This window comes from Ixodes scapularis, unplaced genomic scaffold, assembly GCF_016920785.2.
Source record: "Ixodes scapularis isolate PalLabHiFi unplaced genomic scaffold, ASM1692078v2 PGA_scaffold2__306_contigs__length_199485367, whole genome shotgun sequence".
NCBI lineage: Eukaryota > Metazoa > Arthropoda > Arachnida > Ixodida > Ixodidae > Ixodes > Ixodes scapularis.
This window is the reverse complement of record NW_024609857.1, coordinates 56,496,372-56,520,939: the sequence shown is the minus strand read 5'-3', so window position 1 is coordinate 56,520,939 and position 24,568 is coordinate 56,496,372. Positions and strand designations below refer to the sequence as shown.

Genomic DNA, 24,568 nt, shown 5'->3' with positions numbered 1-24,568 from the left:
GATTAGAAAGCAACAGTGGTGATTCTAGCGTATATCACTATAGTAGGGAGTTTTAGTAGATCGTATTCAAAGGCCCGCTACCGGTACGGGCGCGCGCTACAAAGCATACGTCAAAGTGGCAGCGCGAGCTCCCGCTACAGATAGCGTGGCCTGAAAACACGATCTACTAAAACTCTCTAATGACAGTCACTCGGGAACAAAAATTCCAGATTCGCTCGTTAACCAAATGCCTCCTAATAAAATTTTGAAAAAAACAAATAATAGGGCGATATTATTCAGTAAACTGGTTTATTGTTTTGTGAATACATTCACTCCTTCGGTGTAAATGAAGCAAAACACAAGGGTGAAGCAACTTTCATTATCAATACGTATAAAATGCGAATTGGCATTAGCCTACTAGAAATATTGAAACTCCTACATTCTAAAATAGCACATCGATGTCGAAAAGGGCGACCAATTTGTTATTTGTTAACATATGCTAAACATTATCAAAAGACATTCGTCGAGAATAAATATGTGGCAAATATTATACAGTGAATATATTTCTCGGCCACTCTGTATAAAGTCAAATGACAATCTATGTAGCTAAAGAAGCACCCTTATAACCCTAATCAATAACCAATGGACCACCACAACTCGAACCACATTTAACCAGCGCCCCACCATGCGATTTCCCTCAATATTCAAGAATAGCTTGCGCTCGAACTGGCAGTTTGGGAAATCTTAGTTGATCTCTTTGCGTATTGCCATCGGTAATACTCGTAGCATAGCACACATTTCTGGTGCTAAAAAAAAAAACAAAAAAACACGGAACCTATTGTTTTTTGTTCGTTTATAATCTGATCTTCTGCTACCAGGTGATGTCATTTGTTGCCAACTTTTCTTTTTAAACACTATGGGTCTTCCGAATAAGAAACTGCCAATGAAGTGAAACTGTTAGCACCTACACTCTAAAAAAAAAAAAAGCCCGTGCTTCCGCTTTCCCGCGTAACACTCGGAGAGCCAACCACGGCATCTTACGAAGGCAGCTCGGCGAATGACGATGCCAAAACATATGTTTAGACCAAAAACCGCAGTCTGAGTTGTGACATTAAGCAATGCAAACCGTCACGCTTGCATTGCTTAATGTCACAACTCAGACTGCGTGTTTTGGTCTAAACATATATTTCCGCATCGTCATTCGCCGAGCTGCCTTCGTAAGATGCCGCGATTGGCTCTCCGGGTGTTGCGCGGGAAAGCGGATCCACGGGCTTTTTTTAGAATGTACGGAACAAATGAACCGTCAGCCTTGTGCCACGTGACTGATCTGGTCTGCAAGCTCAGCCATCCGAAATCTCACGGTTGATTAATAGTACACGTAACGTTCACACGGTTCTCGGGTTAAGAATGACTAGGACATAAATGTGCCCGGACTCGGTACCGCACATTCCAAAGGCGTGCCGTGCTCATTTTGAACACGCGCGCAAAGCTTGCTTTTAGGATTCGTCGTCGGCCGAAGCCTGCAGTTCGGAGTACTCAAGGAATCCATCGTTATCCTTGTCAAGCAGCAGAAGGGAGTCCACGGACACTGAAACATACATGAAGGACAACATATCACTGCTTGTACATTGATATTTTTGGTCTTGAGTATTTTTTCACTTCGGCAAAATTATTGTAGTTCCAGACTGCAGCTCGATAGCCAATGTGAACAAATCAGAAACAAGAATGAGCAACGAATTAAGATTTAATTATCGCCGTGTACACTTTAGAAAACCTCGTGGTAGATGGGGAAAGTACACTTTTATATTATTCACTTAGTCTTTTGACTGATGCAGAAGATACAGTGCTGTCTTTAGTACAGATACATCAGACACGCGACGATTCATGCTGAGATGATTTCTAGAGCCATGTCGATATGATTCCGCATGTTCCATATAACGAGCTTCTGGAACAGAGTTCCAGAAAACAAGCTTCAAAAAACGAATCCGAGTTCGGTTTTCGCGGCAACTGACTTATTTCTAAACGTTTCCCATTTGCTAATTGTTCGCCTGAGTGGTTAATCGTTGCACATTCAGGCTGCATACTTTGAGAAAATTTTGCGAATAATATGAAATATGTGCTCCGATAATATTCATTATCTTGATATATGTTGAGTTGTTGAGACTCTTCATTGATTTAGATCACCCAAAAGAAGTCTACTATAAAAGAACCAATAAAACAAAAACTAACAATCAATTACAAGCATGAGTATGAAACCGCTTTATTACAGTCGAGGACTAGTTAGAGCTGTAATTCAACGCAATATAGAAAAGGTCTATAGTAAAGTTAAAATGCCCACCATTCAATCTCTGTCTCTTATTTATTATAATAAAAATAAACAAGAATTCTCCGTTTCGGTGTAATTAGAGCACAGTCAAAGGCTACAAGACAAACGAACACGGACGTAGATATTAAACGCTCCGCAGCGGATTCACTTCGCTTGTTTGGTTTAACCGATAATAGCACAAGCACGTAGAATTGACAAACATCGTGACGTTGCGGTTCTGGTGCTCCCTGATTAGCCCTGTTGGATCGTAGCATCAGCTACGCCCTGGCCAGCGCTTCGAGGCGGCCTTGAACGCAGCTGATACTGACTTGACTTAATCTATGCGAGTATGTTGTGCAAGGAATATATTAGTTTTGAAAGAATTAAAACAGCAAGGACAAGGCGATATTACCACTCTCATTCATGATGCTTCAGATAATAATGAAATAGTCGTCTGTTCTTGTCATCGGTGTTTTATTCTTCCAAAGTAAAATACTGATATTAAGTTTTTGTTCCTTTTTATTTAGGCACTTGACTTTGTTCCCATGGTCACACGTGATGTCATTGTACGTCTAGAAGCCAAGGCGCAGTGATTTCCTTACACGCCCCTCAGGTGGGTGTACACCCCCCCCCCCCCCTTCCTTGTTTTTCTGAAGGCACCCCCCCCCCCCCCCCCTAACCGCCCCCCCCCCCCCTAATTTGACTTCCTGGGGAAATTTCTGCCAAGGCGTTGTTACTACAAACGCAGGTATTTTAGTGGGCTTGGGCTTTTTATCGTCAGCTCCACTCGCTTGCCCTTTCGAGGACATACGGCAAAGGTCGGTGATGAAGATCTAATATGACGCCGGCGGAAAGCGTCTATAAGCAAACAAGATCCAATAACAATCCTCAAGTTGAGCTACAGATGTAATCAGTACATGTAATCCAGAACTTGTTTTAACTGGACTCACTTTAATTACAGCGAATTATTTTTTTTATTAGCGGGTACACCACTGACAAAGACACGCACTCTTGAGCTTACTTATAAACCGCTGAATGTCAACTTTCTTGTCAGAGTCGGTGTTGGATGACGAATGGTCGTGGTTTTCCGTGTGTTGCATGGCTGCCAGGAGCTCTAAACCATCCAGCTTGTTGTTGTTGTCGAAGTCGTGCATCCTACGAGAAGCATACAATAAAGCGCCAATTAATTAAAAAAGGGTGATTTCGCAAAGACTTTTTAGGGCAAACCCTCTCTGCTCAGAAAGTACAGTCAAAATAGCAGCAGTCCTATAACAGTTATGTCGTCAGATGGTCCGTGTGTTGATCAAACGCTTTTTTTACTTTCAAGAATACTGTGTCGACACATATTCCGATTTCACTTGTTTTCAAACCTGAAAGCACACAAACACACAAAAAAAAGTAAGCTACATGTCTATTTTTTTTAATTCAGATATTAGTGTATTTCATCATTTATTAAACCTTGAAGCCCCCTTACGGGCATTACACAAGGTGAGGGTACCTGCTGAAAAAACATTATATAAAGGAACAAACAAGAAGTGGTTAACATGCTGGAGAACATTGTTATATAAAGCAATCAAAGCAGGAAAGAAATTAACAATCAAAACATTTTTAAGGAAAAACAGCTGATCAAACAGAAAAATACACAAATAAAACATTTCTATAAACACAAATTGACTTTGCTATTAGTGCAAATACAGATGGATGGTCAGTTGGGATATGAATGTGTTATGACCTTCTGGGTCACTATACTGTTAGGCAGTCTATTCCAGTCTGTTATTGTTAATGGCAAGGTGGAGTTAAGAAACGAAACTGACGAGGCGAAAATTGGACGAACTTTACAGACGCTATCAATGCGAGGAAATATGCGAGTGGCCGGGAATAATAGAGAGTTCTGACGTCATGGTTATGATACTAAATCTTGTGAAAAAGAGACAAGCGTGATAATTTTCTTCTGGATGAGAGCAGATCAAGGTTAGCTTTCATTCGTAAAGAATGATACTGGTGTCTTGTGAGTAATCTGAAAAAAAAAATGAATCTGATTGCGCGATTCTGAAGTGCCTCTGTGTTTGTTATCAATGAATCTTGCCAAGGGGACCAGATGGATGACGCGTATTCAAGTTGCGATCTTATGACTGTAGTGTAGGCTAGTTGTTTAACTGATCATGGTGCTAGTTGTAAATTCCGTCGAAGATAGCCAACTGTAAATAATCTAAAACGTAAGAACAATCTATCGTGTTCTAATATATATCTTGGAAAAGAGTCGTTCGTGTAATGTAATATAATTCATCTTCAATTAAGAGCACCACCATGACTGAATTTCGTTCTTTCCATTCCTCCATCAAAGATCGGGGTAATAAATAACGTTATGTAAGTTCTAAGATAATGATAGAGCTTGCATCAATAAATGATTCTGTTCGCGTAATTCTATGCTAAAAAACAAAACAATTATTTGTGAAAAAACAATAATCAGGCTCACCGAAAAAAATAGAACACTGTCTCGTCTTCCGTGAGCTTGCCTTCCAGTTGCAGATCCGTGATCATCTTCAGATCTTCTTTGAGATGCCTGCGAAAATGCACGTGCACACCATACTTGTAGCACACCTTATAGACGCCCATGCATACCTGTTTGGCAGCGTTGGTTACGTTTACCAAATCAACCCATAAGAACGGGTTCAAACTCCCTCTGTCAGTTGCGTTCACAGAAACTGAAAAGACAAACCGCAGTCCGTCAAAATAACCATCGTGCGCTAAGCGCCAACGTTGCAGGATGAGAACGCCCGCGGCCTCTAGCACGCGTTCCGTGCCTTCCGTCGTGCTGCGCGCGCGCTCTGGAGGTGCACGAGACGTCGAAGCGCATTTGAAGCTAGCAAGCTCGCGCTGAAGGCGGGACAGCTAAATCTCCTTCCTGCCATTCTCACCAGGCCAGTGACTGTACCAATGTCTCATGCCAGAACGGCACGATCGTCACGTGTAGAGGTACACTTTTCAAGGGCGCTGGGTACCTTGTTTTGACAACGATCCAGGGGGGGTTCAAAGGAACAGAGAAGCAAGTAGGCACGAGTTATTGTAGACGGACGAGCATGTTGGTTGAGTTGAGGAACTCCCAAAAGAATAATACACAGGTGGGACGAAGGACGGCGTACACTTTCTTTCACACAGGTAGGGCGAGGGACGACGTACGCTTTCTTTCATCCATCTTTCTTTTGTGAACGAAAGTGTACCTCGTCCCTCGTCTCACCTGTGACTAGTTCTTTTAATGTTCATCAGCACGAGCTAGACGGTAAAGTTCATTACATAAATTTTCAGACGGCAAGATGTTATTCATGCAGTGCGAACAGTGCACTCACGCGTCGTGTTTACGCCCTCGGACAATTAGAACTCTGCGAAAAAAGAGTGCATTTATAGTTTTTTCAGAATCTGCATGTCTGCAAAATTCACGGGCGCGTGTATTCTTCTCGCGAAAATAAACTGACAAAGTGGCTATGCTTTTACTCTGTTCATATGATGTCTTTAGAAAGAAAAGTGGAATCAGGAGTACGCGAAGTTGCTTCCTGCTGTCTATAAACCGAATACATTTAGCAACTGCGATTAAGCCAGAGATGTTCGAAAGGGACGGATGAACGCCAATATATCACCGCGGAAGGTTCACTTGGTGATCTTAAATATAAATTTACTGCGAAATTATTTTGTCGTTGTTACTTAGTAGACAGGATGTTTATACTTACTGATTTATTCATGTTACCTTTGTTCTCATAATGTGTATACACTCGGTACATTCATTCCACTGAAGTGTCATTTCAAAATCTAAACGTCTTGCACACTTAAGAAAATGGGAACCCTGCTAGTATGTCTGCGAAATAAAAAATTACATAAAACCAGATGTCTTAGTAAAAGAATTTGTAGCTGGGCAAGTTGAACATCTTAAACTCAAAAAAAAAGGACAACACGCAGAATTGAACGAAACTGTACTCTCAATTTCATTTTCATTCGGAAAATACGAACATATATACATTCCCAAGCGAACCATTAGCTAACAATTAAGCTTCTCGCAAGATGAACTCAAATTTCTTATCTGATAAAAGGATTGACGATGTGCTGATACATGCTACATCGCCCCTCTCCTTGATTTTAGAAAACTCGAACATTTCTCTCTTTGTTTTTATTTTATACCTTCCCAAGATCGGCGTTTCATCGAGTACAGGTGAACATGGAAACCTGTCACAGTGAACAGTTTAAGTTTTCCGAAGGTGACCGCCTTACAAGAAGGTCACGCTCCCCGATCTTCCCGTTTACCCATCTCCCCGTCTGCCCGATATGCGCTCTCCCGCACGTCGTTGGCATCTCGTAAACCAGCGATGTTTCGCAATCTACATATATGTTTACATGGGAATGCATGCAAAAAAAAGGCATGTTAACAAATATGTAGATTGCGAAACCTCTCTGGTTTACGAGATACCAATGACGTGCGGGAGAGCGCATATCGGGCAGACGGGGAGATGGGTAAACGAAAGGGTCAGGGACCATTACCTTTTTGTCTGGACAAATGTTTTTAGAGCAATATTGACGGCGCGAGACGCGATTTAGTGGGTAGTCCCCTCCTTTCCACTTGTTTTCTCTCTCGGCATTTCGGACGCGTGGAGTAGGGGTGGATCGGCTTCGCGTTCACGCTGAGGTGGGAAGAGCGAATGACCATGTCGTTGAAGTCGAAAGAATGAATGACCATTTCCTGACGTCATCGACTTTGCGCACAAAATATAAAATAAATCGCGCGCCATCAATATTGCTCTCATTTTTTTTTCGCGAAAATTTATTTTTTGACACGCCTGTCCCAAATATATTTTTATATTTTTAGTTTTTTTTTAATACACAAGTCACCACGTTTCTTTTAAAAGCAACAACTACGATGCGTTCTTCTAGGCACTACCACCTGGAGAGAAGATAGAGAGTGCTGGAAAAAGAGAAGCGGCATCGCCTGTTATTACCGGTTGTTCGTTCTGACTACTAGACCTCTAGACCATAAATTATTTATTAGCAAGAGCTTACATTTACGATACATAAATCACGGGTTAATATGCGTTACGCGAGGCTGCAATTAGCCGAAACCTAATCACAAAGATTTTTCTTTTTCTTTTATCTATTGTACGATTTAGAGGCAATAAATGAGCTACACTTAGAGTATCCCAACTTTATTTCCCGATACTGTTGTGGGCGCAGCCATCTTGGTGCTTAGTACAGAGCAGACTTAACTGCCGATCGTCATGATTCAAAGTACGACTTCATCAGCATTAGATTCTGTGTTAGGAAGCTCCTGTAATATTGCTTTGCTCTGTCGCGAACTGTTTAAACGTTTGTGGATGACGGAAACGTGTTTCCATTAAAGCTTCAGGAAACTGGCAACCATGATTTTAAGCACCAAGATAGGCAGGTGTCGTTACTCTGAAGCGTAGCTTGTCTGGGGGCTCTCGTACAATCTATTAGACGTTTTGCGGCAGTAAACTTTACAGTAACATAACAAAGGAACACAAAAAATGAAAGCCGCTTACAACTCCCTGTAACGCCGAATTAGAGCGCAGCTCTTGAGGAGGAGGAGGGAAGGGCACTGGGGGGGGTTAAACTAACCAGGGGGGGTCACGTTACCTTGGGGGTCACGTGACCCCCAATGCCGATGATGTCATCACTGACGTCACTGATGACGTCATCAGTGACGATGACGATGCGGGTACCGATGACGTCATTAGTGACGTCACTGATGACTTCACCAGTGATGATGACGATGACGATGCGAATGTCGGTGACGTCATCAGTGACGTCGCTGATGACGTCATCAGTGATGATGACGATGACGATGCGGATGCCGGTGACGACATCAGTGACGTCACTGATGACGTCATCAGTGATGATGACGATGACAATGCGGATGTCGGTGACGTCATCAGTGATGATGACGATGACGATGTGGATGCCGGTGACGTCATCAGTGATGATGACGATGACGATGTGGATGCCGGTGACGTCATCAGTGATGATGACGATGACGATGTGGATGCCGGTGACGTCATCAGTGATGATGACGATGACGATGCGGATGCCGGTGACGTCATCAGTGATGATGACGATGACGATGTGGATGCCGGTGACGTCATCAGTGATGATGACGATGACGATGTGGATGCCGGTGACGTCATCAGTGATGATGACGATGACGATGCGGATGCCGGTGACGTCATCAGTGATGACGATGACGATGTGGATGCCGGTGACGTCATCAGTGATGATGACGATGACGATGTGGATGCCGGTGACGTCATCAGTGATGATGACGATGACGATGTGGATGCCGGTGACGTCATCAGTGACGATGACGTCATCGGGGGGTCACGCGACATCGGCGGGGGTCACGTGACCTCGAGGAGGGGGCCACGTGACTTCGGGGGGTCACGTGACCCCCCACGAGGTCACGTGACCTTGGTGGGGGGCTCGCGCGGTGCATTATGGGACATTTCCCATGATGCACCGCGCGGTTACGCCGACGGCGACGGCGACGCCGACGCCGACGGCGACGCCGCTCAAGCCGGAAACGGGCCCCTAAGAGCTGCGCTCTAAAAAAAAAGCTTGTCATTTTGCGTTCCCGCAATGTCACGCTATGAACGTTGGACGCGACCTATGGCTGCTAAGCTATAAAGCAGGGGTGGCCAGAGCGACATGGGGTAAGAGCCGCAGCCCAAACTACGAAAGTTCAAGAAGCCGCAGGAAAAAGAAAAAAAAAAGGGGGGGGGGGCAACACTTTTAACAACGAACAATAGAGAGGGAACAGTCCTTTCCAAAGAGGACAAGTAAAATTGTTGCCTACAACAAATAACACCAGGCGGCAAAACGTTTCTTCAACCGCAAAGCAAAAATTAATCCATGGCTCGCTAGCCAGCCACCGCCCATGACGCCCGTTATGCGCATACACCTTTTCCACAAGGGCGCAGTCCTCTTGAATGTCCTCACTTCCGGTATGCGGTAAAACATCGCTTTGATTTCTCCACGCCTTTAGAAAGTGTCTACGAAAAATGTGTGATTGTCACACATTCTTGTTTTGCCTCACCTATATTTTCTCGCGTATTCCAGGCTCAAATGTTTTATTATTTTTTTCGTCACGTATATCAGATACGGAAACCACGCGAGTCAGAACGACAGGAATCAGAAAATGTCCATAGGTGTTATTTACTGGCGGCCATTGCTGAGCTCGCTGTTGCTGAGCACGTGGGACAGCAAGCTTTCAGAACGCTTCCATCATGCACATTGCACACCATCAAGATTGTATTCTTTGGGATACCATAAATACGAATGCATCCCGAGCATACGCTGTGCGAAGTCACCTCAAATATTGCGTCCACTGAATACCATCTATACGGTTTGAAATTATTTCTAGAACAATAAAGAAAACAGGGTCACCGGAGACATCTATATGTCAAAAAGCAGTCCAGCTGTATGTACGTAGTGTAGTGCAAGGCTAACAAAGCTGATTTTTTTTTCATTTTTTAATTCTAGAATTAGTTTTGTTTTGGGGATACTGGAGGGGAAGGAGGGCACGCATACTATACTTCCTTTCACCTTATGTTGTACCGCAGCGAAGGCTACCAGCGCGAGCTCATAGCATTGTTTATTGTTTATTGTTTATTCTTATTTTCAGTGACCCACCAACAGCTTGACGCCTCCTTAGTGGTGCACTTATTTCTTCAGAAATACAACGCTAAACAGGATAAAAGCGAAACGTTAGGAAAGAACAATAGCCTCAACACACTGTCGAAATTTACGCTTTTCATCAAATATATCAAGGCTAGCATTCGCACAAATCTGTTCTAAATGGTTATAAGTCAATTGTAGGCGTGTAATGGGTGCAGCATGATAAAAGTCTATAGGATAAAACAAAGTATGAAGTCTACAAGACTGACGAGGAACGTGCAAATAGATGTGGCCGAGTAGCTCTGGGGAGTCAATTATACCATTTACAATCTTATACAAGTATGTCAGTTCACGAATTGTTCTCCTGTTATGCAACGAGTCTAACTTCACGAGTTCACAAATCCTCTCATAACTATAGAAATAATTCGGTTGAAAATAACGATCAAACAAAACACGAACAAACCTACGTTGAACACTCTCAATTAAACCTGAATTTGTCACTCCAATACAGTTCCAGACAACTGAGGCATATTCAACACGACTACGCACCAGTGAAGAGAACAAACGTAAAATACAAAGTGGTTTAGAAAAATCGCGTGTCACTCGTGTAATGGCTCCCAGCACTCGAAAGGAAGCATTCGTAATTGTGGTCACGTGATGGTTGAAATTAATTGCAGGATCCATAAAAACGCCTAGATCACGAATGACCTCAACGCGAGTAATATTGGTGGAATCTAATACATAGGGAAAACTCAGAATTTCACGCTTCCTAGAAAAGGACATAACTTTCGTCTTTGACTCATTTAAGAGTAGGTCATTTGAAAAACACCACGCCGAAATAGAATCTATATCGCGCTGAAGACATTTACAATCGTCAACCGTTTTAACCGCTGTAAACAACTTAATATCATCAGCAAATAACAAAAACCGCGTGTGTTTGATGCTGGAAGTTAGATCATTTACAAAAACCAAAAACAGCAGAGGACCGAGGTTACTGCCTTGAGGAACCCCAGAAGTAGATAAAAAAGGAGCAGATAATCGGCCGGATACTCGCACAAAGTTAAGCCGATGAGATAAGTAACTATCGAGGAGACGACAGTACTTAAGGGACAGACCGTAACTACAGAGTTTACTCAACAGTAATCGGTGATTAACTTTGTCAAAAGCTTTGCTCATATCAAAGTAGACTACATCCGCTTGTCCTCCGCTATGGACAGGTGGTACAATCTGATGTAGGAAGGAACACAGGTTTGTTTCTGTGGAGCGGCCTTTCATGAAACCATGTTGCTCAGGAATAATTTTCCGACAAAAATATGCGTAAAGGCGGGTGTGCAAAACAATTTCATAAACTTTAGAAAAACTACAAAGGAGGGAGACTGGCCTATAGTTGTTAACCATGGATCGATCTCCCGATTTATGTAATGGAACAACAACAGAGCGCTTCCAAGCGGTAGGAAATGTTTCAGATGCAAGTGATAAGTTAAAGATATGAACCAAAACTGGACAAAGGAGTGGAGCACAACCTTTTACTATGAAGCTGGGAATTCCATCTATTCCCGTAGATAACTTTGGTTTCAATTTTTTAATTGCCTCCAAGACTTCAGATTCATTAATTGGAGCAACAGTCAAAAAATCCAGGCAGTTTATATTCGAGCTAGGCATTAGGCCATTATTTGTACTGAAAGAAGCACTAAAGTGGCGCGCAAAAAGATCAGCTACATCAACAGGGTCAGAGACGCAATCCTCATTATCTCGCAATGTGATCGTGGTAACATTCTCTTTGATGCTCTCTTTGACAAACTTCCACATACACTGTGGCTGTGTGCTCAATGATTGCTCGGCGATGTCAGCATGTTGTTGTTTATCTCGCTTAAACAATTGTTTCGCCTCTGCACGACATTGACTAAATCTCGTGTACCAAACGACATTGCCAGTTTTTTTGTACAGGCGATGATAGTGTAGCTTGCGCCTTAAGCAATGTCTTAGTTCCTTTGAGAACCATATGGGATAGTCACTTTTATGAGACACCCTCTTTGGTATAAAGAGTCGCATGCTTTCCTGGACAATAGTCGAAAGTGTGGAAGTTGATGATTCAACACACTGATCAGCTAGAACATTACTCCAGTCATAGTCCCGAAGATACTGATACAATGAATAGTAATCACCGTTGGAGTAGGAAAACCATGACTGTGAATGGAAAATTCGCTTGGCAAGTGGGAAGAAAAATGATACAATAAAAGGTTGATGATAGTTATCCACCCGAGATAGCGGAGCTTTGGCAAGACTGATATCAACAGCCGAAGTGACCAGGGCAAGGTCAAGTATGTTTCCACAACAGTTGCGTACAGTATTACGTTGTTCAAAACCATTGAAATGAACGAAGTCTAACAGACAAAGTAGCTTCAACCTTGTGTTCGTGTGACTGGCTAAGAAGCTGCCTGACTCCCAATCGTAACCAGGAAGGTTGAAATCGCCATACATGTGCACTCGAAATTTAGAGAAGTCAATTCTTTCTTCCAGGAAGTTGATATGCTCACAGAAAATAATGTGATCAAACATCGGCGGAAAATAGTAATTGCCAATGAGAAAGTTTCTACCATCGGTAGACAGTACTTCAATCCACACGCTCTCGGGATAATACTCGAGGTCGCTCCTCCGATGAACTTTCAAGCTCCTATCTGCAGCAATCAAGACACCTCCCCCCAAGCTCTTTCCCGTTTTCACATAGTCACGATCACGTCTATATACTTCATACTTGGGTGGAAAATAATTAGAACTAGAAATTCCATCTATAAGCCAAGTTTCTGTTAGGCATATGATTGAATACGTGCTTGACATAGCCTCCGAAAAAAACTCGGTGTCCTTAGTCCTCAAACCACGTACATTCTGATAATAAATGGTACACTCATCATGCATCTTCTTCGTTTCTCCTCAACAACCCAAAAAACTGCCTAAAGAGACAGCCAATGGGCCACACACTCGCGTCATTCACCTTGTCAAAATCGTCCCACTCTACAGCGATGTGGAACGATGCATAGCTCACATGTCTAGAGGGAAGTGGGGTACAGACACATGTTTTGACGACGTTGCTGAGTATTGCTGCGATGTCGTCAACAGTGGTTGTAGGGTCAAGCCGAGACACAAAGAGCGCCCTACTCCTCGGAGGTCGAGGTACAGCCGTCAGCTTACTTGTAGAGTTCGTGCCCGTGGCGGGCCTTACTCTCCTCTTCTTTTGCACAAGGGTGTATCCGTCTTCGTCAGTAGTCGATCGACTGTTGCGGATACCGGCGGTCGAAGCTACGAAGGGGTCCCCATGCTCCAGGTTAGGTGCACGGTTCCAAACTGGTAGGGGGCGTACTTGTCTCCCTGCTTGCATGTCACCACCAGTCGTAGTGGTCCGAAGCGCGGACGCGTAACTGGTACGTCTAGCTTCGAAATTTGAGGAAGTCGAACAAGATGGCACCGTCACATCAGTTGTAGTACTCGGAATCGCTGACATATGACTTGCATATGCAGCTTCTTGATTTAACAAAGCAGAGCGAGGAGGACCAGTGCCTAAGGACTTACGAAGGAGTTCCGCATTACGGGCCAGTTGAAGGTGCAGCTGTTCATTGTCTGCTCGCAGGGCCTGTACTTCAGACGACAGAGCATCAACCTTCCGGCAAAGCTGAAGGATGATCGTTCGAAGGTCTGCGTTGTCTCCAGGTCCTTCCTCTTTGTCAGGTTGTTCTTCGCCTGCATCACCACTGGGATCCACACAAGAGTGCACATCGTCGGAGCAAAGCTTAGCCGAATCGAGGCCGGGCAGTTTGGTGCACTCGTGGCACTCGTAGGTGCTGACTCCGTTCTGAACGAGAAGTTCATACTCCGCAGCGGCAATATTCACGCATCTGCAGTGGAACCGGCGGTTGCAGGTCCCAGTACACGCAATATATTGCTGCCGCCCATTGATGGTCTTGGAGCAGCGTCCACACACGTCCTGTGTCTTCGTCATCGTCGTCTTCTATCTGGCAGCTGCTTTTACTGCAGGAGAGCATGTGCCGCCGAGGTGTGCCCAGAGCAGGGAGCTCGCGCTTGTTGCCTTTCCTACGGTACATCATAAGGTGAAACGGAGTATAGGGAGCATTCACTGGACGCCATATTTGTGGGTGCTGTTTAGAGCGCATGCTCAGAACGAGCTCACATCAATAGGCTGCTAAGACCGGCACTTTTGATGGTGCGGAATGCACGTTGCAAAAGAACTGTGGAAGCTCGCCATCAGCACGCGCTCAGCATTCGCGCACACAGCTATGGCCGCCAGTGAATACTCCCTATAGACCGACACGCAGAGCGGCTCTGTTTACCAACACGGCCGGAAGGCCGCGCATGCGCGGTAGATATATGTGGGCAAAAGCAGCCCGGCTCTCCGTGTTTTCGCCATTGCGTTCTATGGCGTGCGCTCGTTGTTGACGTTGTAGGGACGCTTGTATCTTTATTTGTGCGTCGTATTTCCTGACAACATATGTCTATGCTATGCCCGACTATTTGAGCTCGCTGCCCGAGCCTGAACGGGAGCGGTAGCGAAACAAACTGCGTGGACGGCGTTGCCTACGAGGATCCGTACGCCGTAAACAAGGCCTGCTGGACTTCCGACGTAAAGTTGCTGTCACCGAAGTCGACGGCTCACGTCGTCATTTTAGTTTTTTCGCCAAGCTAGTTCACGGCCGACACGGTGCAGGCGTACAAGTCTCTCGAGGCCTACGATTACCTCGAGTCGGTTTCCGCACTGCCGGCGGGATCAGCAGACTGTGGGTCTGCGGAAGTGTGTGTATTCATTATTTGATTAAATACACACAGCGTCTTCAAGTCAAGGTATGACATTTTTCTACCCTCCTGACCACAAGGCATGACAAGCAGTAACGCTTTGTCCGTTCTGCAGTCTTGGCGGTAACATGTTACAAGTAATTGCGTTGTTCGCAACGCGTCACTTTTTTCAGTAACGTAGTAACCTACTCGCTATGTTTTCGGCACAGTAACGGGTATGGTAGTTACGTTACTCGTTACCACTTCCCAAGTCTTAAAGAAATTACACTTTAATTTCTTCCGTGTTTCAGGCGTCAAGCCATGTTTTTCTTTGCGCTTTTTCTCGTAAGTATTTAGGTGAAACCATAAAAAGAGAAAAAGTAATTATGTTCAGTTTCTGCGTCAAAACCGTAAAATGTGTTAAATCATAATTTAAAAAAAGTAACGGAGAGGTAACGGTAACGCGTTATTTTTAGGTAACGTAGCTCAGTAACGCGTACCTTTCATTTGCAAGTAACGAGTGACGCATTTCGTTACTTTCTTTCGGTAACGCCTACAACACTGCCGTTCTGTCGCCGATCCCCTTCTGCTGGGTAGCACGGGCGTAGCGAGCCTCCGACGAGTGCTTGGCCGATGCTTTGTGCGCGAATACCATGGGATCAAAACCCGGTTGGTCTCGATCGGACAACAGCTTCCCTGCACATAAGCAAGCCTCGGGACGGAGATTGAAATGGAAGCCGCACTTGCCTTCAAGAAAGTGTTTGCCGCACAAACGGTCGTTCACGCGAGGAGACCATTCTTTTCGATCAACGGATATTATCCACCTTCTATGCCTTTCAGAGTCTGCCGGGAGCTTGTGGAAACTCACTCCGCTGCTTTTCTTGTACATTTCGGTGAAATTAACGACAACACAGCTTCGCGGCATGCTGAAATGCTATGACGCCCATGCGAAACGTGCGCGCTTTTGCCTACACCCTTCGGCTCCGGCGCGATCGCAGCGCCGCCGCAGCTCCGTGACGTCAAGCCCGCGTGTCGGTCTATGGGGAGATGCGAGCCGCCCTTGGACTCGCGAAGAGCCGCACGCTGCTATAATCTATTTCACCTTCTGATGTACCGCGGGAAAAGGTACAAGCGCGGGAGGAGGAGGAGGAGGAAAACGTTTATTGGAACATGAGGGATGATGCTGATGATGACGGAAGTGGAGCCTTAGCGGGGAGGGTTCCTCATTCCAGGATCCCTAGAAGCTGGCCAGCAAGTTTGGCCCTTTCGAGCAGCCTAAGCTGCTCTCCGGGGTCCCTGCTCCGCAGCAGCCTCTCCCAGCCGGCTTGGCCTTTTTCTTCGTCTTGGAGCTTGGGAAGCTCGTCGTTATTCGTACATTCCCACGTGGAGTGGTAGAGTGTCGCTCGGGAGCCGCACCAGGGGCAGCTGTCGTCTTCGTACCTGTCCGGATCCACGTGTCTGGCCAGCACCTTGTTCGGGAAGTTGCCCGCCTGGAGTCTCCTCCATAGGGCGGCATCTATTCTGTCGAACCTGTCCGCGGGCTCCGGAAACTGGAATCGGCAGGCCTTGTAGTGGTCAAGTAGCTCCGAGTAGCTCGGGTTCACGATAACGGTTTTCCCCGGCTGCGTCAGACCGGCCCGGAAGGTATGAGCACGGGCTCGGTCGTCTGCTGCCTGGTTACCCGTGACGCCCGCGTGAGCGGGAATCCACGCGATTTCGTGCGTTACTCCAGCACTTTTCGGGGTGACCTTATTTATAAGTTTGGCGGTTCTCGCTCCAATCCTGCCTTTTAGAAAATTTCGACAGGCCTGTTGAGAGTCCGACAGGATGAGCATGCTACTGCCCTTCCTATAGCCGTCCATCATGGCGAGCGCTATGGCTCTCTCTTCGGCCTCTTCCGTCGTTGCCCTGGGCATCGAGCAGCTATTTTTCTCCATCTTGTTTTTGTCCAGGTATACGGCTACCTTTGCATCCCGGTCCGGGTAGTCGGCAGCGTCGACATACGCCACCTCTCCCTTTTTGGCTATCCTTTCGTAGTACCTGGCTCTGGCTAGTCTTCGTTGTTCATGCGTATCCGGTCTCATGTGTTTTGGTATGGGTCGTACGATGTACGTATTTTTCGCCATATCGCTTAGGTCGGCCGTTCTGGTCGCCTTTGTCCTCACGTCGTTGAAGCCGAGTTTGGTCGCCAGGCGTCTTCCGGTCTCGCTGCGTCCGAGTCTCTCTTTCTGCGCCGTCAGCATGGCATCCTTGTGCTCTCCGTACGTGTTAGAGATGCCCATGGCCATGAGTTTTTCGGTTGATGTGGTAATGGGTAGTCCTAGCGCTAGCTTGTACACTCCCCTCATTTTGCAGTCGATCTTTCTCTCTTCTGTTTTGGTGATCCGGTGGTACGGCATGCAGTAAGTGATCCTACTTACGACGACGGCTTGAACAATCTTCGCCACGTCTCGTTCTTTTAGACCCCACTTCCTGTGGGTGACTCTCTTAATCATCCTTCCCATGATGTCTATGGTTTTGGAGATCTTTTCCCATTGTAGCGTGGCTTTCCCATTATGTTGTAACCACATACCCAGCAGCCTTAGTTCTTTCACTTCGGGCACTGTGTGGCCTTCTATCGTGACGTTGATGGGTATGCTTCTGTCGTACCTTCGTCCATGAATCCTCAGAATCTCTGATTTTTCGGGCGAGCAGTGGAGTCCGCTTGCTTTTGCCACCTCTTGTATGACTTCTGCCGCCTTTTGCAGCCTTTCCTCCTTTTCTCCTAGCGACCCTTTTGTGATCCATATCGTAATGTCATCTGCGTATACCGCGTACTCTATGTTCGGGATCTTTGCCAGTCTCTCGGATAGCTTGAAGAGCGCTATATTAAAAAGTAGGGGTGACAGCACCGCTCCTTGCGGCGTCCCCTTGTTGGGCATGTCGAACGTCTTAGTCTTTGTGTCATCAATCTGGATGGTGGCGCTGCGGTTTTCCAGGAAGGAGCGTACGTAGTTGTAGGTCTTTTCGCCTCCGTTGGTGGCGTTCAAGTTGTCTAGTATGGCGGAGTGGGCAACGTTGTCAAAGGCCGCCTTTAGGTCTATGGCTAGCACGATGTGCTCCCCTTTGGCGGGGATTTTGCCGCTCAGCACTTCTTCCCTGATCTGAAGTAGCACGTCTTGAGTGCTCAGGTGTGGCCTAAAACCGTACATGCAGTGCGGCATGAGCCCCTCTTCCTCCAGGTAGCGCTGTAGCCTGTTTTTCACCATGCGTTCCATGAGTTTGCCTACGTTCGACGTTAGCGAGATAGGTCTCATGTTGTCTATATGCGGTTTTTTTCCTTGCTTGGGAATGAGCTTGATTTGCGAGTGCTTCCACTCTTCCGGGACTTTTCCGCTGTTCCATACCTCGTTAATAAAGTTTGTGAGTTGCTTCTGAGTCTTCTGCGGTAGATTCCGTAGCGTGGCGTTGGTGATGCCGTCCCTCCCCGGTGTGCTGTTGGTCGTTTCGGCGGCGGCTGCCACCAGCTCCCCAACGTCAAAGTCTCTGTCAAGACTCTCGTTGGTTCGTCCCGTATACTCGTTTCCGGTTTCGGGTGTCCCTTGATCCGGGACGTACCTGTTCTTGATGTATTCTAGCACGTCTCCTTGGAATTTGTGTACAATCCTCGTGAGAGTTCGGTTGGTTTCGCCTCTTGTCGATGCCGGGTCCGCCAGGTATTTGAGCAGGTTCCAGGTCTGTTTTGTTTCCAAAGTGTTCTGCAGTTTGTCGCATTTTTGCCACCAGTTTTGTCGCGCCAAGTCATCGGCGTACTTTTCTATTTCCTCGTTGAGTTCCGCCACTCGACGTCTCAAATTCCGGTTCAGTTTGTTGATTTTCCACTTTACAGTCAAATTGCGCCTTTTCTTCCACAGCGTTTCGAGTCGCGAGTCAACTGCAGTGACTTTTTCGGTCAGCTCTACCTCGTTGGTGTAGTCTTCTTTGGCTCTTTTTAGTTCCCTTGTCCACCGCGCAAGGTCGTCTATGGGTCTTGTTTCCACTTCCTGTCTGAACTTTCTCCAGTCTGTTCTCTGATTCTTTCCTATGCGTCGACGCTTGGCGTCTGCCACTACTTCGATCCTAATGATGCAGTGGTCGCTTCCGAGGGTTTCTTGCGTGTTTATCCATCCCGCCGTGGCTCCCCTGATCATCGAGAGGTCCGGGTTTGTGTCTCGACTCACGCTGTTTCCCACTCTAGTGTGGCAGTCTGTGTCGTTGATGATCGTTAGTTCGTGCATCTCGATTAGCTTGAGTAACTCTTTGCCCCTCTTCGTGTCCTTTACGTAGCCCCATTCCGTATGCGCCGAGTTGAAATCTCCCGCGACGACTATCGCGTTGTCCTTGCCGGCCATCTTGCATGCCGTTTCCATGATTTCCGCGAGGTCCTCGGTCTTGTAGCCCTTGTGTTGCGCGTACACGTTTAGCACGAATGTGCTCTTGCCTCCCTTGTTGCTAGGCACCACTTCCGTCAGAACGTTCTCTACTTCTTGCTTTGTTTCGTGATGTATGACCGTGATGTTCTTATTGACGAGCGTGGCGACCCTGGGCTTGTTCTTATCGTTGCCGTAAACGTAGTACCCACTCAGATTCGCTTCTTGCTCTGGGTCACATTTTGGCGGCACAAGCTCTCGTGCATTAGAGGCAGCTGCAAACGCTATGAACACGCGCTTCTAGCCTTCGCTGCGGTGCAACATAAGGTGAAACTAGGGTGCCTTCATGTGCGCTTTGCTTAGGGTGGTGGCATCTCGCCATTTTGTCACACACGTTTATTTTTATTTTTTGTTCAGAAGCGCGTGACAGAGCGTGTCCCTGCACGCGCTTGTGGCGCTGACTGTGCTATGGCGACGTTTTGTTTTCGTCAATTTCTTTGTATTTTTCCCGTGAGCGCGTGCTGTCGGCATGTGGTACTACAAAGGGTGGCATCACCCTAAACAGAAGGACATTGAGGCACCCTAGGTGAAACAGAGTATAGCGAGCTGCAGGTTGGCTATCCCTGCTGTTAGCGGCGTGCGCGATCAAAAGCGTCACTGTGGACGACCTGCTACGATTAGCCGAATGCTGACTATGACGTCAGGAAAGGATTTCTCATAGCCGGAAATAAGAGGAATGTAAGAACTCCAATTTTGGCGGTGTTAGTAGTGTTGCTTTGAGAGCGCAATGATTTCAAGCTGCCACCATGCTAATTATAAACGCCATCGAACGTGTTGTTCGCGAGGTAATGACGTCACGAGAGGGAACCATAGGGGAGTCCCACCGTGGGGGAGTCCAACCAAAACAACTCGCCGCTAACAAACAATTGCAAGCAAGGACGCCGCCATGTCTCTGCCCGTGTGGAGAAGCACGGGCAATTTCAAGATTGCCATGGCCATGCTCACGGGCAAGACGCACGTGCTTGCACTCATAAAGCACCAGTCAGTTCGCCATGCTTGTAATTGACCCCGTAAGTGATGACGTCACAACATGACGCTCCGCTCCAGAAAAACGTTGCTGGCCGCTGTAATTCACAAATGCATGGGGGATTGACTTAAGGTTAGAAACTGTGTGATAAAAGAGTAAATATTTTTTGAAAGCATTGTGCCTTCTCAATATCTTATCATGAACACTTTTTCTATCGCCTCAGTGCCATAAAGCGATAACAAAGGCCCGCAATCAAGTTTCACAACCGGTTTGGCCTTTCTAGCAGACAACACATGGCTTCTCGTGTTCAGTGTCTCTTTTTTGGCGGAGTACGCGACCGCGCTACTCCGTCAAAGGTCGGTGACAATCGACGAAACTTCTATTCTCGGGGTCAACTTTCTGCGGGATATCGAAAGCCAAGAGTCTCCATGCGCAGCTTTGATCGACGTTCGAGGTACGCGAGCGCGCGGACGCCTTCCTGTGGAGCTCGCTTTCGCAATTTTTGAGAAGGTACGTGAATACACTGTGAAGCCGAATCGCGTATCACGACGACGTGAAGTGTATCAAGGTCAAAGTGCAGATCAGCACACGTTTCAAGGAGTGCTGACAGCACAGTTGCTTCAGTGCACATCTGTGTGATCAAACGAACTGTGCGAACAGATAAATTGTCGCAGATGGAACCGGACCGACAAGCGTAGAGCCAAAAATAAAGATTTAATCGTTGATCTTGTGCCTAGAAACAAAAGAAATGATGAGCGTCAACGGGGGTAGCAGCGCGACGATGCGTCGGCGTTACAGCTGGCTCTGGGTCGACAAAGTCGCGCTCAGCTCTTCATCTACTATTCTTTGCATCTCAAAAATTCGGTCTCGACAATGTTCGTTAGTGAGCAAGGGCGAGACTGGCAAGGTCACTTTTGACATCCTTATCTTTTACACTCGGTGTAAGAGTAAACTCAGATCTTTTAGAGGCACGGAGAAGCGCTGCTTCTCAGACTACTACTCTTGGGGTCTTGCTTAAAACTGAGGAATCAGTAGGATTTTTTCTCAGTGTGATGGTTTCAAAGCAGGCACGAAACACTCATATTGCGAGCCTGAAAAAACAAAATTTGGGGTCTCGAACCGTTCATGTTAGAGTCAAAATAATTGCTCCTTCGTTACAACGCACGCCAACTGCAAAATCGGAAAGATGGCCTGACGCTGCTTTGGTAACATGTCCTAAACAGATGCTTTTCTCGCTGTATTTTTAGCAGATCTCTATGCGTGCGATTATTTTCGTCAGTCGATCATTATCCCGTATCGCACGGAAATAAAATTCGTTTTTATGAATCTGATTAGCTTTCTTAGGCCTGCCATATTCTAAATAAATACAAAACCAAAATTGTAACATTGTGCAAACGATTAAAACTATTGCAGACGGAATATTTCAGTCATTACGTTTGCGTTCGTCATGCGTTCGTCGTCGGCAACAAGCACTTCGAGGCGTCTCGAGGACCCAAGTTATCGTCGGAAATATTTTAGAAACAGCCAATTCTCGACAAACCTCTGTGTCGTGATAATTGCGAAATCGCTAGGCTTCCTTTATCCTATTTATCCTACCCTATATAACGATCGGTCCTATTCTTGACCGATCGTTCTTTCGGACCAAAATCCAGTCCCACGAATTCTTCCATTACAACGCCCCTAGCAACAATTTGTGTGGAACGGTGACGTCTCACTTACGGGGTCAATTGTCTATACAATCAATGGACTTCTTCCAAAACCGACGCGCCCCATCGCGGCGAAATACCACGCAGTGCACTCTGGGAACTAGTTGGCCGCTCAGTTTCGGTTTCGACTGAGCAGCTTCATCTCATGCTATCATGCCGCGACCGAACGCTCTGCTTGCGTTTTCGATTATCTGACTTTTCACGAACGTACAATACACTAATTCTCGAGCGATACAAAACGAAGACCGGGGCACTTTTCTTGGTCCCCGAAACACTAGATATTATGAGTGTGTATGCAAACGTAGCTTAGTCACCTCACCCCCCACGAGTGCATCTTTGAGTTCAATTTCAATAATCCCGTCTGGTACCAGTGAACTAGAACTGAAATTTGTTAATCTGGAGCCTTTCACCTATTTTGTTTGCCAAACGTCCGCTTCTTGTTACTTCATCGGGCAAAAAGCAAGCCGCATTCTCACAGGAGTATCAAAGTTGAACCCAGCGTTGACGCATGAACTTTTAAGGAAACGCAATAAATTCGACCTCACTACTGCACAAAAGTTACTATGATGTCTTCCTCGTGTCATCACATATTTCACACTCAAATTTTATGCTGATAGAAGATTAAGTTTTCGCAAACGCTGAGATCGGCTAGCTACGACGGAGGCCCTAACAAGCGTCCCCTACTCCTCGCTAAGCCTTTTTGGACGAGCTTTAACTGACGCCCAAGATCTGTGCCTGAACGGTGTGTCTGAAATTATCTTGACGTACTCAGGCGGGAAGAAAGCAAACACATAGCAAATATTATGGCCATTAGCAACCGTCAAACGCGCTTTGAATAATTTCGTTCGTTTGGCGCACCGCATAGGGGTTCATGCCCGTCCGGCGCACTCCCGGCGAACGGTGCGACATTCTTCACGCAAGTGCTCGACTTTTGCTTTCTAAAACCGGTCTGTTTGTGCGAATGTGCCTATATGATTTCAGGATAACCTTATGCGCATACGCCATGTTGAACATTAGTGGAATGCAAGCGGGTGGGGACCTCACTTCGTGCAGTGCTGCGGGTCAGTACAGATAAGAGATAAGAAGTGTGCTAAAATTGAGCTTTTCAATGGCGCCTCCGAGTTTTACCTCGCGTACTCAGGCGTATTACAAAAAACAGTAATTGCAAAAAGTGATATTTCGTCTATGGACGCACGAAACAAACAAACTTCCTGACCAACAACACTAATGTAAAGGCGCGAGCTCGATGTAGGCATACTTATTGGTTGCTACAGCTTGTTAATTCGTACACAAGCAAGATCCCCGAGCTTCGCAGCGTCGAAATTCCCAGCACTGGCTCGTCCACATACCTCGATTGGAACGCTAAGAGAAAGGCTCAACTACAAAAATACAACAAGCATGAGCTAAGACAAGCTATACGTCTCGGGCTTGTCTAAAGCTTCGAGGTCTGGCCATTTAGATTAGTTTAGAGACCCCAAATGACGCTTTCGGGACCAGAAAACATGAGCTAACGGCCGTTAATAGTCCACGCTCTGTGTATAATCTCTTGTCGACGTGTCGATCGAAACCGAAACCATGCCACCCTCCTCCCTGGCTGGTCAACTAGTTCCCAGAGTGCAACGCGCGCCGTGTTGCATGTAGGACTTTATGGAAGTAGTCTATTGACGAGTCGTAATTGTTGAGCCCCCTTTAGGAAGAACGGCGATCCAAGGAATCTTTAGGTACGGACAACAAAATTTGACTGAAACAATTTATCTTCCGTATGTTGCCTCTTTCAACCAATTCTAAATTTGAAAAAAAAAAAAATAAACATTATACAAGTTTCATTATGCTGATGAGCATCGGGGTGCACCGAATGCGTCGAGCGCGAACGATGACATCACATAACGTTCATTTCACCTTCTAAATTTATCGGGAAATTTTAATTCTGTCACGTGAGGTGACATGACGACAACACTGTGTTGTCGAGTTCCCCCCTAAGCGTAGACGCGAAATGTACGTCACACCATCGTCGCCGGGTCACGTGACTCCACGACATTGCGTAACCTTCCCTTTCCCCGCCAAACATAGCGGGGAAGCGAAGTTCAATCTGCCGCTTGAACTCTGCACGTGAGGGTTGCATCTGATAAAACACATTTATAGGTTTAGAAGAAACAAGACCAAAGGCACTCACTCTATGTCCTGAATAATGTCTTTTCGGCCGTACTTCCTGCGGACCGTAGCCAGCTTGTCGTCGGATGTTTCCGGGGTGCCTGCTTCGGCGACGGCGCGGTACGAGCCCACGATGCACAGCACGCACAGGAAGCATGCCGCCAACCGGCCCGACCAACTCCGAACGCCGAAAGCCATCTATGATCCACTCCGATTCGATTCCTCGACAAAACGCGGACCACAGCACACACACACACGCACGCCCTTATCTTGCGAATTTGGGGTTCCTGGGGCGAGGTGGTCGCGGGAAAGTATATACGTTTTACACTCCTGGCACGCCACGACGTTAGGTTCCTCTATCTGCAGCTGGCCACGTCAGTCGAGACAGATAAGACTGTAAGGGAGAGATCCGCAGACGATAACCAGACGAGAATCGGTCTTTCCGCGAAAAAACAAGCAAAAAAAGAACGCAAAAAGATGTCGCAGATGTTGGGCGCGACACACTGCGAGAGTTAAAAACGGACGAGCCTTGACTGTGCTTAGACAAAGCCACGTTGAC

General features: G+C 46.4%; 1 protein-coding gene across 1 annotated transcript; it reads right to left on the bottom strand.

The window, feature by feature from the left end:
• Window positions 1-271: 271 nt before the first annotated feature.
• On the bottom strand, window positions 272-24,568 carry LOC8037429 (multiple coagulation factor deficiency protein 2 homolog). The gene is made up of 4 exons (XM_002404893.5): window positions 24,032-24,568; window positions 4,761-4,847; window positions 3,306-3,439; window positions 272-1,567 (listed from the first exon to the last, which is right to left on the bottom strand). The coding sequence occupies exons 1-4, from the start codon at window positions 24,205-24,207 to the stop codon at window positions 1,476-1,478; spliced, it is 489 nt and encodes a 162-aa protein (XP_002404937.4). The 5' UTR covers window positions 24,208-24,568; the 3' UTR covers window positions 272-1,475.